The 15,449-nt window shown below is 48.1% G+C and overlaps 1 protein-coding gene across 3 annotated transcripts in view; it reads right to left on the bottom strand.

The window, feature by feature from the left end:
* SPTBN1 (spectrin beta, non-erythrocytic 1) overlaps window positions 1–15,449 on the bottom strand; it is a 238,388-nt gene that overhangs the window by 137,739 nt on the left and 85,200 nt on the right. Inside the window, exon 1 of one of the 3 annotated variants that reach the window (XM_081854423.1) lies at window positions 1,942–2,500. The exons of the other annotated variants lie outside the window; for them this stretch is intronic. Within the exon in view, the coding sequence (XP_081710549.1) occupies window positions 1,942–2,050 (109 nt within the window). The 5' untranslated portion in view covers window positions 2,051–2,500. Of the gene's footprint in view, window positions 1–1,941; window positions 2,501–15,449 lie in introns of those variants that run through there. 3 annotated transcript variants of the gene reach the window in all.

Genomic DNA, 15,449 nt, shown 5'->3' with positions numbered 1-15,449 from the left:
TTTGTGATGGATTGTCCTGCAACAGGGAGACCCTTCCTCCATATCTTCCTTCCAATTCAGCTGCTGTTGTGTTTTTCAATTAAATCTTAATCTTCGCCACACCAGCGCAGAGGGTTTGGCATTTATTTCTGCTAGAGCACAATTCAAAACCACAAGCAAAACGGGCTGCAAATAAATTCCTCAAGCAGTGAAACTGACAAGGTGATAAACCTGCTTCTTTAGGGCTGTGTCAGGGGAGAGACTGGGGGTGTGATTTCACGCCCAATGGCCATGGCTTCTTCCAGGAGCAAGCTAGGATTCAAAAGAACTTCACACACCCAAGAGGCTGCTGGCGTATACTTAATTTTTAAGCTTTAGGCCACCTTTCCCTATGTCACATGGCAATCCGCTTTTTAACTTGAGGGGTTTATTTATTTTTTTACCAGATCTGGCATGGAGGCCTTCTGGTCAAAGGGCAGAGAGAGTCAGAAAAGCAACCTGGGCATGCATACTGCTAAAAGAGGTATCAGCTGGCTTGCTCTGGAAAACCCAAAGGTTTGCAAAAGCATGGAAGAACTTTAAAGGGGAACCTAGCGGCAGGGACTAAAAATAGCCCAACGTGAACCCCAGTAGGATCAGTGCTCAGAGAATGGAGACAGACAGCTGGTTGGAAAACTGGGAGAAGGAATGAATTGGGAGTATCCCACAAAAGGGCCAGGCTGGCTGGCTGGCAAGTTGTAGATCCCACGTATAACTTCTAACTCGCGCTGCATAGATTTGGAGCCCAATTTTGCTTCACCTTCCCATCCTGCCCCAAGCCAATGTCTACTTTGCTCGACAATGTTTCAAAAGGTATGGCTGGTTTTTAATCCATTTGTATCCAGCGCCGGATCACTTCTGTGTGCTTTCCACAAAGATCAACATATTACAATGGATTCCTTCCCCACCCCCTACCCCCATGCCAAGAAATTAAGAGAAAAACCAACACAGAATCATAAAATTGTGGGCTTGGAAGATGGCCAAGCCAAAAAAACTACATTCTTGGAGCTCACTTTCTGACAGGAACCACAGCGCTCGAGTCTGTGGGACGGCAGGGAGCAAAAATAAGAAATATATACACTGAGGTTTGAACTTTTAACTGCTTTTTGAAGATATGCAATTCCAGGAGAGAGGGGAAATGTGTGAGATGTCTGTGTGTGAAATAGAGAGAGAGGGAGAATCAGCTTTAGATTCTGAATTGTCCTTATTTCATCCACGCCAGAGAATCCACCATACATAAAACACACACACTGCTCTAAAATTGCCAAGGACAACCTGGCTCCATCATATTTTGACAGCTCCAGAACTACCACATTTCCTAGTTGTCATTGTTTCATGCGAATGAGAAAGCGGATTGGGGGGGGCACCCCAGGCTTCCATAGTCAGCCCTGGGAAAGACATCTCTCTCCCCCCCCCCACAAAACCCCCAAGATAAAAGCCATAATCCATGGCATGCCAGGAATGGGGTTGCCCAGGTAGGTGAGGGATGCCCACCTGAAACGGTTGGGAGTCATCCTGTGGTCGCCCGAGGGCGCCCAAAGGATCACAGAGCCAGGGAGAGGGAGAGATTTTACACCTGAAGGCTGTAAATCGCCGGAGGGGGTTTCAGACAAAAAGACCACTCCCTCTTCCCCCATTTCCTTGTCCTATTGTTCTCAAAGGCAGAGTCCGAGAGGGGCCCCGGATCACCTTTTCCAGGAGGAGGTTACCGTGACCGGGATCCCGTGCAACCAGGAAAACCAGCCTGGCAGAACCAGGGAATATAATACACCTATTCTTTTCGAAATCGGGTGCCCTTTGCGCGCGTGCCGCCAAAGCGAAGCTCGAAGGAGTATCGGGATCGAGTCGCCGTTTGGAGCAGCAGCGACGCTCCATTATTTTATTTTACCGATGAGAGGGAAAGCGAAGTGCAGCCGCGCTTACCTTGCAACTGCTTGAACCTCCCTTCCAGCTGATTGTAATTGTATGGCACCGAGGCGGGGCACGCGGGGGACAAGGGCACGGGCATGCTAGCCGGGTTCTGCACTTCCATGGAGGAGAGGGAGCCGCTCGGAGGTTAAGATCCCAGCATGCGATACGGAACGGATGCGCTTCCAAAGAGGAGGGAACCGACGCAAGCCACAGGTTGCGCCCAAAGACCAATCCAGGCGGATCCCAGTTTCCTCGGGCGCGTGGTGCCCTTTCGCTCCACGATCCCTTTAAAAATGACAAGAAATCCTTCTCCGATCTCAGTCCCACACCCGATTCGATTCAAAGCAGTCCGGCGGAGGAGGGCATCCTCTAGCGCGCGCGCGCGCGAACTTAAACCCGCGTGGGCTGCTGGCGATCCCCCTGCGCGCGATCGGGTTGCAAGCTTTCTTTACTTGCAATCCGGATCCACGCAAAAAAAGAGACACAAAACAACCCGCCCAGGTTGCAAGTCCAGAGTCGAAGCGCCCGCGCGCGCGCGCCCGCGCTGCTTTCGTGCTCCTTCCTTCCTTCCTCCCTCCCTCCCTCCCTCCTCTCCCCGCACCTCTCAGACCTTTCTGCTACTTTGCAAGATCCCCCAGTAGCCACTGGCGGCGTATTTAGTGGCGGTGATGTCACTGATTAGCATAAAGCATTGTGGAGGGCTGTACCAATGGCGGGAGGCGGCGGGGTGGGGAGCGCAAGGCGGTGGATCGCGCGCGCCAAGCGAGGCGGAGCTCGCTGGGGATCGAGAGCATCCGCGCGCAGGGGCGCCTCTCCAAAGGTCCCCGGAGAGGAGGCCGAGAGCTGGGGGCGCGCGCCCGTTCCCAAGCGGGAGGGGATGGGCACCTACTCGGGCACGCGGCCGAGAGGCAATGGTAGCTTCCGAAAAGCAAGCTGGTAGAATTACGCTCTTTTGTTAAGAGCCTCATGTAACGGAAAAGTCTCAGATTACTATCGCCTGAAAAGGAGGGCACTTTTCCCTCCTTTATCTTCAGCGCTGCGCACTGGAAAGGAGAAAAGGGGAAAGATAGAAAGTAGCTAACTCTCCCGGGACAGAAACACTCATTCAGCATTTAGCATCGGGGGTATCTTTAAAAAAGAAGTTTAAAAATCCTTAGAAATGCACACTTTTGGAAAACTATGAATGAGCCCTCTTCACCCAGCAATTAAGTCCCATTTGATTTAATTGGAGATGCTAAATATTTTGACGTCTGGAAAGCAGGGCATGGACCTCGCCATCCAGTTGCGATCAGGCCCTTCTGCTCATTTAGCAAATTACACTTGGAACATAATAGCAGTGTTTGCATTTCTGTGTCTTTCATTTAAAATGAGGGCTTTTCCTCTACTTTGCAAGGGTTTGGTATTTAAATGAAGCCTCTGGGGGTAAGGGCACGTCAGCCCTTCCCAAGTGAACATCCTGTAAGGGGGGGCAGCTGTTGGTCATGACAGATATGGCTGATCCTAGGATCACAGAATTGTAGAGTTGGAAGGGATCTTGAGGGTGAACCTGGTTTAACCCCCTGCAAATGAAGGAATAATAATAATAATAATAATAATTTATTATTTATTATTTATACCCCTCCCATCTGGCTAAATTTCCCCAGCCACTCTGGGTGGCTCCCAATCGAGTGTTAAAAACAATACAGCATTAAATACTAAAAACTTTCCTAAACAGGGCTGCCTTCAGATGTCTTTTAAAGATAAGATAGCTGCTTATTTCCTTCAGATCTGAAGGGAGGGTGTTCCACAGGGCGGGCGCCACTACCGAGAAGGCCCTCTCTCTCTCTGGTTCCCTGTAACCTCACTTCTCGCAATGAGGGAACCGCCAGAAGGCCCTCGGCGCTGGATCTCAGTGTCCGGGCTGAACAATGGGGGTGGAGACGCTCCTTCAGGTAAACAGGACCGAGGCCGTTTAGGGCTTTAAAGGTCAGCACCAACACTTTGAATTGTGCTCGGAAACGGACTGGAATCTCAACCAGATCATCCATGACAGATGGCCATCCAACCTCTGCTTTAAAACTTCCAAGGAAAGAGAGCCCACCACCTCTTGTGGGAGTCCGTTCCACTGTTGAATGGCTCTTACTGCCAGAAAGTTCTTCCTGATGTTTAGCAGGAGTCTCCTTTCTCGTAACTGGAATCCATTAGTTTGAGTCCTGGAGTAGAAGAAAGCAAGCTTCCACCCTCCATGTGACAGCCCTTTAGATATTTGAAGCTGGCTATCAGATAATCCTCTGTACCAAAGTGGGATAGATGCCTTTGACGGCCTTTCCCCCCAGATTGGAAGCAGTCACAAAACAATGGATATATTCAAATTTCTGAAAGTAAGGAACCTGCTGCTGTTGTGATACTGTAGGATACTTGGGAGAGGGGAGGAGAAACAATCCAGACGTGAAGTTTAGTTTACAGCTGTGGAAACTTACAAGCATGGTACATCTGTTGACTACTCAGATCCAATGACACACAGTTGTTCAAGGAGAGATGGAAGTTCTGCTGCTGCACTTGATGACACGGTTTTAAGAACATAAAGAAATATGAAGAGCCTGCCAGATCAGACCTTTCTAATCCACCCCAGTGACCAACCAGATGCCTATGGGAAGGTCCTGAATGGGGTAACTGTGTACCTGAAGGACCAGGTGCGCAGCCTGGGAGTCATTTTGGACTCACAGCTGTCCATGGAGGGACAGGTTAATTCTGTGTCCAGGGCTCCACCTGGTACGTAGGCTAAGATCCTACCTGCCTGTGGACTGCCTGGCCAGAGTGGTGCATGCTCTAGTTATCTCCCGCTTGGACTACTGCAATGCGCTCTACGTGGGGCTACCTTTGAAGGTATCCCGGAAACTGCAATTAATCCAGAATGCGGCAGCTAGACTGGTGACTGGGAGTGGCTGCCAGGACCACATAACACCGGTCCTGAGAGATCTGCATTGGATCCCAGTACGTTTCCGAGCACAATTCAAAGTGTTGGTGCTGGCCTTTAAAGCCCTAAACGGCTTCGGCCCTGTATACCTGAAGGAGCGTCTCCGCCCCCATCGTTCAGCCCGGACACTGAGATCCAGCACCAAGGGCCTTCTGGCGGTTCCCTCATTGCGTGAAGTGAGGTTACAGGGAACCAGACAGAGGGCCTTCTCGGTAGTGGTGACCGCCCTGTAGAACCTCCTTCAGATGTGAAGGAAATAAGCAGCTATCTTATCTTTAAAAGACATATGAAGGCAGCCCTGTTCAGGGAAGTTTTTAATATTTAATGCTGTACTGTTTTTAACACTTGAATGGAAGCCGCCCAGAGTGGCTGGGGAAACTCAGCCAGATTGGCGGGGTAATAATAATTTCTTCTTCTTCTTCTTCTTCTTCTTCTTCTTCTTCTTCTTCTTCTTCTTCTTCTTATTTAAAAGAAGGATCTGGGAGCAACAATACTGTCCACACTTGAAATTCCCACCAACTGGTCTTCAGAGGCCTGCTTCCTCCAACAGAGCCACTGTTGCTAGTAGCTGGTCCAGGGATGAAATGGCATGGATGAACCAGCCCTCAGGTGCTGTTTGGAAACGTCTCTGGTGTGATGTTTGCACACCAGCTTACCATGCTGACTGGTTGTCACTGTCTGGCTCGCCTTCAGGTCACCACAAACATACCGCCCGGCACGTAGGGTGGTGAAATGGAGAGAATTCTATGAGAAGTGGCCACAAGAAGTAAGATTTCCCATGTGCAGGTGGCTCACTCAGCGGCAGCTGCCCATGAGAAATAGCTATCACAAATTAACCAGAAGACACTAAGCTTTCCTCTCTTCCTTGGATATGCACAGCGGGGCCATAGCTCAGTGGTGGAACATCTGCTTTGAGGTCAGAAGGTCCACAGCTCAATTCCTGGCATCTCCAGAAGGCCTGAAGCCCTGGAGATGAGCAAGATGAACCAAAGGTCTGATATGGTGTAAGGCAGGTTCCTATGTTCTCATACAACTTTGCAATGTAGTTGTTATGGGTTAAGGGGCTGCTTGTGCGTAAATGGTTGAGTTCTCAACTCATGCAATCAGTTTCTAAAACTCTCCCAGATCGCGGAGCCATGGGTGCCTGGCTACCTCAATCGCTGGCAGAATCCGTCAGTGGGCGCTTCCGGAATTTACGCCAACATAAGAGTTCCTTAACGGAAACTCTCCTTCTGGATTCTCTGCGTGACAGTTTCCTGCGCGGAGTAGGCGTCCCCAGCGGAGGTCCTGAGACTTCTCCGCTGTTCTCACTGGAAGTATCTTGGAGCCCTCCCTCCGACTGAGTTTCTGCAGGAACTCTCTCTCTCCCCCTGCTGGTTCCTTCCTCAGCATCTGAGGGTCTCCTAGCCTCCTGGAGCCCTTCCACCACCTGACTCTCCGATGGCAGTTCCCTGACAGTAGGTTTATCTGAATTTTATGAATCGGGATGCTGAGAGATCAGTCACTTTAAGGGTGCTTGAAAGGATAATGGAGCCACAGGCTCTGCCCCCTGATATGTCGGATGGTCACATGCCCCGGCAGCACCAAGCCTGGCAGAGATACCTACATGCGCTCCGTAAGTGAGAAGGAGCCTTCTGTATATATACCAGTGTTCATGTGCACAGCTCCTCCATACAAGGTGGGATACTGATTGGTCCAGGATCCATGCCTTGTGCAGGGAAGCTCTGTGCACACGTTGCTCTGCAGTTAAGGCCCCTTCTTAGGCCTTGTGAAAGAGTGGCTGGTGTGGGTTGTGACCATTACCTACAAGGCACCCTCAGTGTGCTTGGGAACACCCTTTGTGTGATGAAAGACGGGACAGTTGAGCTCTCTGCTTTTAACTGGATAGACCAGGGATCAGGACTGGGTGACCTCCTGCGTAAATAGCAAGATTTGTGGCCTGCCTCGTAGAAAACACCCCTCACTGGAATAAGGACCCCTGACCATTGGGTCCAGTCGTGACCGACTTTGGGGTTGCGGCGCTCATCTCGCTTTATTGGCCGAGGGAGCCAGCGTACAGCTTCCGGGTCATGTGGCCAGCATGACTAAGTCGCTTCTGGCGAACCAGAGCAGCGCACGGAAACGCCGTTTACCTTCCCGCCGGAGCGGTACCTATTTATCTACTTGCACTTTGATGTGCTTTCGAACTGCTAGGTTGGCAGGAGCAGGGACCGAGCAACGGGAGCTCACCCTGTCGCGGGGATTCGAACCGCCAACCTTCTGATCAGCAAGTCCTAGGCTCTGTGGTTTAACCCACAGCCCCACCCGCGTCCCTCTGGAATAAGAGTTATAATAATAATAATAATAATAATAATAAATTTTATTTATATCCCGCCCTCCCCAGCCGAAGCCGGGCTCAGGGCGGCTAACAACACTAAAACAGTACAACATTATAAAACATTATAAAAATGGATTAAAATGAATTAAAATCAAAATTGATGGCAACCATAAACTAAAGTTTTGTAAAGATTGCCAGAGGAGGGAGTCAGGCTGCGCCCTGACCAAAGGCCAGGTGGAACAGCTCTGTCTTGCAGGCCCTGCGGAAAGATGTCAAGTCCTGCAGGGCCCTTGTCTCTTGTGAGAGAGCGTTCCACCAGGTTGGAGCCGCAGCCGAAAAAGCCCTGGCTCTAGTTGAGGCCAGCCTAACCTCTCTGTGGCTTGGGACCTTCAAGATGTTTTTATTTGAAGATCGTAAGTTCCTCTGTGGGGCATACCAGGAGAGTAAATGTCTCCTCCTTCTCCTCATTTCAACCAGTCCCTTGGAAATAAGGGCACTGGGTATTTCATCCTACATAGATCACTTCGCGTTGAACCCAAACCACGTGCTTGCATTTGCCTCCTTGCCATGCTACAGGCTCCTGGTTGCACCAGCATTATTCACTGAGTACCCAAATTCCTTTCATTTGAGTCAGAGCTCCCGCCTCCCCCTCCTTCCTCCCCTTTTAACACTGCAAAATGTTGCCTTTGTTTGGTTTCTGTAGTTTTGCCATTTTTTTTAGTCATGCAGTAAATGTGAAACTAATTTTTTGTAGGAGAGACAGAATGGCACACAACACGGGGCATTCAGAATCGTGCGTGCCCACTCTCTTCCAAAAGAGGAAGGCGGCCTACTCCAAGCACCCTGTTCTATGTGAGATGTGTGAGTTTATTCCCAAAACAAGATTCCTCATCAGAAAAGGGGTCTTGTTGACTTTGTCAGGGCTGCTGCTTCTTCTTCAAGGATTTTAGAGATGAGGTATAAATAAATCTGGAGCACTCGTTACTCTATTCTTGGTTTAGAAACACATGCAAAATTTCACAAAGACTGTGGACAGATAAAATCAGATTCTAAGTATATGGTTACAGTAGCCTTTTACTTAAACTTTGAGGTCCAGTGATCTACCGTATTTTTCCTTCTATAACACGCAGATTTTTTCTCCTAAAAAGGAAGGGGAAATGTCTGTGCGTGTTATTGAGCGAATGTGTGGTCCCTGGAGCCAAATGGCGCAAGGGGAGGCAAAAAAAATCAGGCAAAAATCGCGTCTCGGAGAAGGGAAACCTGAAAAGAGGAAGCGGCTGCTTTCCTGCATTCTGCCTCAGGGTCTTACTGCCCACCCACCTCTGTTTCCTTGCTGTGTTTGCTCAAACGGAACAAAGAGCAGGGAAAGCCCCTCCCCTCCCCTCCAGGCAAGCAGAGGGGAAAGCAGAGTGTCGCTCCATGCTGCTGAAAACATGCAGGAGGGAGAGAGAGAGAGAGAGAGAGAGAGAGAGAAAGAGAGGGCGAGCTGGCTGGCTTGGGTGGGTAGGTGAGGGAAAACTTTTGCCTTCCTTTCCTCCCTCCCGTTATACCCCTCTCCTGCATTCTTAGCCAGCTGCTTCTCTGCACACCCCTCTCGTGCTCCTTGTCCGTTCTGTGTTTTTCCTTCCCTCCCCACTTAAAATGTGGTTAAAAAGCATGGATCCACATGGATCCTCAGGATCTTTGCATTGGGTCACCCCAAATTCACCATCAGATCACATAGCATGTCCATGGCTACAGCCTGCCCCCCCAAAATCATGCACCCACTGTTGCCTGGGGCTGCAATGGTGCAAAAACGTGGTTAAAAAGCATGGATCCACATGGATCCTCAGGATCTTTGCATTGGGTCAGCCCAAATTCACCATCAGATCATATAGCATGTCCATGGCTACAGCCTGCCCCCCAAAAATCACGCACCCACTGTTGCCTGGGACTGCAATCGTGCAAAAACGTGGTTAAAAAGCATGGATCTACATGGATCCTCAGGATCTTTGCATTGGGTCAGCCCAAATTCACCATCAGATCACATAGCATGTCCATGGCTACAGCCTGCCCCCCCAAAATCACGCACCCACTGTTGCCTAGGGCTGCAATGGTGCAAAAACGTGGTTACAAAACATGGATCCACATGGATCCTCAGGATCTTTGCATTGGGTCAGCCCAAATTCACCATCAGAGCACATAGCATGTCCATGGCTACAGCCTGCCCCCCCAAAATCACGCACCCACTGTTGCCTGGGGCTGCAATGGTGCAAAAATGTGGTTACAAAGCATGGATCCACAGGGATTCTCAGGATTTTTGCATTGGGTCACCCCAAATTCACCATCAGATCACATGTCTGTGGCCACAGCATGAAGCACAAAAATGATACATCCACTGTTTCATTCAGAATGTTTTTTCCCTTGTTTTCCTCCTCTAAAAACGATGTGCGTGTTATGGTCAGATGCGTGTTATAGAGCGAAAAATACGGTAGTAGTCACAGTCCTATACACGACTCAGTCCTAATCTTGTTTACTCAGAAGTAAGTCCCTCTGAGCACAACAGTCCTTACTCTTTGGTTAATGGCTTTTAGGGCTGCAGTTCTGCAGTACACCCCCAAGGCTTGTTTACTCAGAAGTAAGTGCCGCTCAGTTCATTCCTGTGATGCTGATGAAAAGTGATGGCAATGAAACCAAAATATGTGGTGCACGCCAAACATTCTCCTAGCGTTTAGCTGTCTAATGCAAAATTCAGCGAATGCAATCCATTCCCCCCCGATGGTGGGTTTCTGCTCCCCTGAAATATAATATGGGCAGAACCTTTGGGGATTGCTAACATTGCAAGACTGAAGTAGCAGAGTAAAACCTGGCTTTGTGCCTTAGAAAACAATGTGGCTGCATGCAGGGATTGCCAATAATAATAGTGGTAATCGCCTCGTGCTTCATTTTCACTATGGCATCTATTTTGTGTGTTCCTGTGCGCTTCCAGTGCTGACAGAGAGTTCCATCTTCTAAAAAAGCATTAGCTTACGTGCCTCTGCTGAAGGCAAGATAGTGCATTTAGTGGAACAATGTTCTGACCGTGGAATAGCAAATCCCTGTGTTTCCTCTAAAGCCCTTTCCCTGATAATCTTTGCCCTGCCAGCTGTCTCTGAAATACACAGAATGCCGCACAGCATCTCTTCGGTGCTTCCTTTTTTAAAAAACAATCAAACCATCCAATTCTCCCATTTAAAAAAACAAACAAAACAAAAGAATGTGCATTCTATATCTAGCCTGGGAGGAACAGGATCATAAAACCAGGTTACCACAATAGTTGACCATCTGGATTTCCCTCTGGTCAAGGACAAAAGATGAGATCGGCTGGATCCATCAGTAGCCCAGCTTCTCAAGCATCATCTTAAGAACATGAGAGGAGATTTGCTGGATCAGACCAACAGCTAGCCCAGCATCCTGTTCTCACAGTGGCCAACTAGATGCCCCAATGGGAAGCACACAAGCTGGATGTGAACATAACAGCACTCTGGCCAGTGTGGCTAGTAGTCATGGGTGGCCCTCTCTTCTGCAAATTTCTCCAATCCTCTTTTGAAGCCACCCAAGTTGTTGGCCATCGCTCCTTCCTCCATAGTTTAATTATGTGCTGCGTGAAGAAGTACTTTGAAGTACTCTTGGACTACTGCAATGCGCTCTACGTGGGGCCACCTTTGAAGGTGATCTGGAAACTACAACTAATCCAGAATGCGGCAGCTAGACTGGTGGCTGGGAGTGGCTGCCAAGACCACATAACACCGGTCCTGAAAGACCTACATTGGTTCCCAGTACGTTTCCAAGCACAATTCAAAGTGTTGGTGCTGACCTTTAAAGCTCTGAATGGCCTCGGCCCAGTATACCTGAAGGAGCGTCTCCAACCCCATCGTTGAGCCTGGACACTGAGGATCAGCTCCGAGGGCCTTCTGGAGGTTCCCTCACTGCGATAAGTGAGGTTACAGGGAACCAGGCAGAGGGCCTTCTTCGTAGTGGCACCCACCCTTTGGAACGTCCTCCCATCAGGTGTCAAGGAAAGAAACAACTGAAGGCAGCCCTGTTTAGGGAAGCTTTTTATGTTTGATGTTTTATCATGTTTTTAATATTCTATTGGGGGGTATAAATAAACAATTTGTTTGTTTGTTTGTTTTATTATTTATTGTGTGCGCCCTGAATCTTCCAATGCTCCACTGTTTCTCAATCTACAGTGGCACCTCGGGTTACAGATGCTTCAGGTTACAGACGCTTCAGGTTACAGACTCCACTAACCCAGAAATAGTACCTCGGGTTAAGAACTTTGCTTCAGGATGAGAACAGAAATCGTTTGGCGGCGGCGCAGCAACAGCGGGAGGCCCCATTATCTAAAGTGGTACCTCAGGTTAAGAACAGTTCAACGGACCTCCAGAAATAAATAAGTTCTTAACCCAACGTACCACTGTACTTTCTCTGCAAAGGGAAGAGTGAAATGGCAGTTTGTGTGGCCACATTGTGGGAAGAAATACTTTTTGTCTGTGTTCTGAACCTATTGCTTATCAGTTTCATTTTAGCGTTAAGGCAGAGGGTAAACAATATACAGTATATCTCTCTCCAAACTATTTATGACTTTATAGGCCCCCATTTCCCCTCTATCTGGATGTCTGTTTGATTGCACCTGGAGTGCCTGAGCCAAGTTTCAGGAAAATCTAGCCGTTGATATATGTTATAGTAATATTAGCCTGATTTGTAACCCTAGACAAAGATTGGCTCTTTTGATACTCCCTCTACATCAGGATCTCCAATTGTGGCAACTGTTACGTTCCATTCCTGCTGTACTGAATCAACATTCCCAGCTAAGCCATCAGTACATAACACCTGTAGGCACATCAACTGCCGGCGCCCCACCCTTGGCAAACAGGTGTTGCTATGCAAGTCTCCGTGCTCTGTGACACCAAAGCACAGGTGAACAGGCACAGAGAAGAACTGTGTTTATAACCAAACAAGCACCGCAACCGCTTGCTTTTTAATGGCTTCTGGCAGAGGCAGCCAATTCCTGGGGCTTTCCAGTGTGTTAAGAAGGCAAGGAAAGCAGAGAGAGATCGCCAAGGTTCATGAAATTATGCAGGGTGGGGACCCTGTGCCTCGCCACACCTTGCTGGACTACAACTCCCATCAATCCTCCACTGACCATTCACCTTGCTAGCTGGGGCTCATGGGAGTCGGAGTCCGACAAAAGCTGAAGGACACCATGTTGGTTTATGGCCTTGGGGTGTGGGGAACTCAGGTGAGGCCCTCAAGGCCCCTATGTCTGGCCCTCAAAATTCTCCCCAGGCCCTATTTTGCACCCTCATTTTGCATTTGTGCCTGGCTGGAATGTGTCCTTGAGCTCTGATAATGGTCACTTGCCTGGAGGACAGAGAAGGGCGTGTGAGTGTCTGTGTGGAAGGTAAAACTGCGTCAGTTTTTTCACCTGCGCCAAGGTAAAACTGAATTGGTTGCTCTGCCTCTGGCCCCACCCACCACAGACTTGTGGTCCTCAGAAGTCTGTCCAGAAGTGAATGTGGCCCTCAGGCTGCGGGGAAAAAATCCCTGTCCCTGCTCTAAACTTAAAAATGAGCTGGCTGGTGGTTGAAAAGAGGAAGGGGACTATAGCTCAATGGCAGAGCCCATGATGCTTTGCTATTATTATTATTATTATTATTATTATTATTATTAGGTAGGCGCCTTTGTTGTCCTGCTCTGAACACCGTTAAAACATTTGTTTCATTAGGCAAGTCTACCCAGACATGTAATTTTTATCATGCACAATAGTTTTAAAAATATTGCTTCCATCTATATTTTGATGTAGTTGCGTTTACGGTGTTTAAAGTCTGTTTTTATAGTTCTCCTTCACTGATGTTTTATACCATTTAATAATGCAAGCCACTTAAAGAAGATTATTGGGGGTTTTCTTAATTAAGTAGGATATAAGTATGAATGAATGAATGAATGAATGAATGAATGAATGCAGACAACCAATCCCAGGCTCAATCCCAATGCTCTCTAGTAAAGGTAAAGGGACCCTGACCATGAGGTCCAGTCGTGGCTAACTCTGGGGTTGTGACGCTCATCTCGCTTTACTGGCCGAGGGAACCGGCGTACAGCTTCCGGGTCATGTGGCCAGCATGACTAAGCCGCTTCTGGCCAACCAGAGCAGCGCACAGAAACGCCGTTTACCTTCCTGCCGGAGCGGTACCTATTTATCTACTTGCACTTTGACGTGCTTTCAAACTGTTAGGTTGGCAGGAGCAGGGACCGAGCAATGGGAGCTCACCCTGTCACGGGGATTCGAACCGCCGACCTTCTGATCAGCAAGTCCTAAGCTCTGGACCCAAATAACAGGGCTGGAAAACACATCAGCTTGGGACCATATGGGAGGCCTGCTGCCGCCCTGGGAGTGGGCTGCTTCATGGCAAAAACTCAGAACATGGCACAAGTGAGGGAAAATCCAGCAATTAGTGCTTACTTCACAGCTTGGACCTTTGCCAGCTTGCATCTTGGAGGTGGGGGCCGAGGGGGTAGCTGTTGAAGCGAGTTCTTGCACAGTTCATTCAGTCCAAAATTGCTCCAAGGCTCAGATTTGCTTATTTTTCTGTTATTAAGCAGTGCCTCGGACTGGTCACAAGGCGCTCACATGCTCTGAGACACTTGCTTCTGGACGTTTAGGCTTTACATCTGTCATCTGTTTTAGCTGATCAAGCATGTCAAGTAATGCCTCACGGAGGAGCGTTGACACCCCTGTGCTGGCCGAGCTTCTTCTCAAAGCGCGGGGCAGTTTTTCTTTACCGCGTAGAAGACCCAGGGGCTGCACCATTTTATCCTCAAAACGATACTGTAGGCTAAGTCGGGCGTACGGAAAGATGACCACTGAGCAACATGTCTGGACAGGGCTGTCACCCTGGTCCAAGTGCAGCAGCCCAGCCAAAGAGTCTTGCAGCATGTTAGAGGCTAACAAATTACTTACACATCGCAATTGAGGCAAGTTACGTCTACTCCACAAAAGCTTATGCCTTGATAAATGTGTTATTGTTTACGATGTCACAGGACTTTCTGAAATTAACCATTCTCTCATACTATAGAGCCAAACTGCGGGAGGCAGTGGAAGACAGGAGTGCCGTATTGGAAGACACAAGAGTTACCCATGCTGGAGGAGTGGCAAGCGAAAGTGATCGACTTTATGGGACTGGCAGAAATGACTGGCAGAATCCGTGACCAAGAGAAAGAGACTGTGGAGGAAGATTGGAAGAAGTTTAAAATTTATCTTAAGAGTTATTATAAAATTGAGGAGTGCTAAAATGTTAAGGGAAAGGAAGATGTAAAATTACAGCGGTAAATTTTTGTATGATTTAGGGAGAAATTGAAAAGGAGAACAAATTTAAATTTAATTGGTTTAAAGAGTTGCTGAATAATTGTAAAATAAAAAAGGAATGCAAAAAGGGGAAGGTATGGGGAAGTCCGAGAAAGGAGGTTTATGAAAATGAGGTTAAGAAAATATGATTTTATGTGTGTGTATGTATTTTGTTTTTGTTGCGTCTGTTTTAAAAAATTGGAAAACTAATAAAAATTTATTAAAAAAAAAAAATGGAAGACAGGAGTGCCTGTCGTGCTCTGGTCCATGGAGTCACGAAGAGTCGGACACAACGAAACAACTAAACAACATACTAAAGGCCCTTCCAGATGCCCTTTTTCAATTGTGCATGTACTGAAAGGTAGGAGGGGCAGCAAGGGAGGTAATAATTTGAACCAGGGTGCCAATTTCAAGGAAACCATTGGGTGTGAGGAGTGGGTGGGTGTGAACCCAGATAAGGCAACTTGATCCAGAGTCTGAAGTATCTGAAGAAGTGTGCATGCCCCCAGAACAAACTTAGTTGGTCTCTAAGGTGCTACTGGACATTTTTTAAATTTTTTAATTTATTTTGATCCAGAGTGGAAGCACTTGATTGTCCATTCTGGGGTGACTGAATCAAAGATTTTGGCTTACCAAAATCTTTAGCCTTCATCAACCTAGCAGCCTCCAGCTGTTTTGAACTACAACATCCATGAGACTGGCAAGAGTTGTGTCCAGATCAGCTTCCAAAGACTGAAGTTTTGTCTAGATTGACCGCACACACTCAAGATCACACCCAAGTAATTAATCTGGAATAGCTACCACTCCCTGGGGCCATTTAGCTCTTTAACATTTACAGATAGAAGAGAGGGGAACTCAGCACTCAACTGTTCCTTAAAAAC

Source organism: Podarcis erhardii (genome assembly GCF_964252035.2).
Source record: "Podarcis erhardii genome assembly, chromosome: 3".
Lineage (NCBI taxonomy): Eukaryota > Metazoa > Chordata > Lepidosauria > Squamata > Lacertidae > Podarcis > Podarcis erhardii.
Note: the sequence above shows the minus strand (reverse complement) of the source record. Positions and strands in the feature narration are given on the sequence as shown.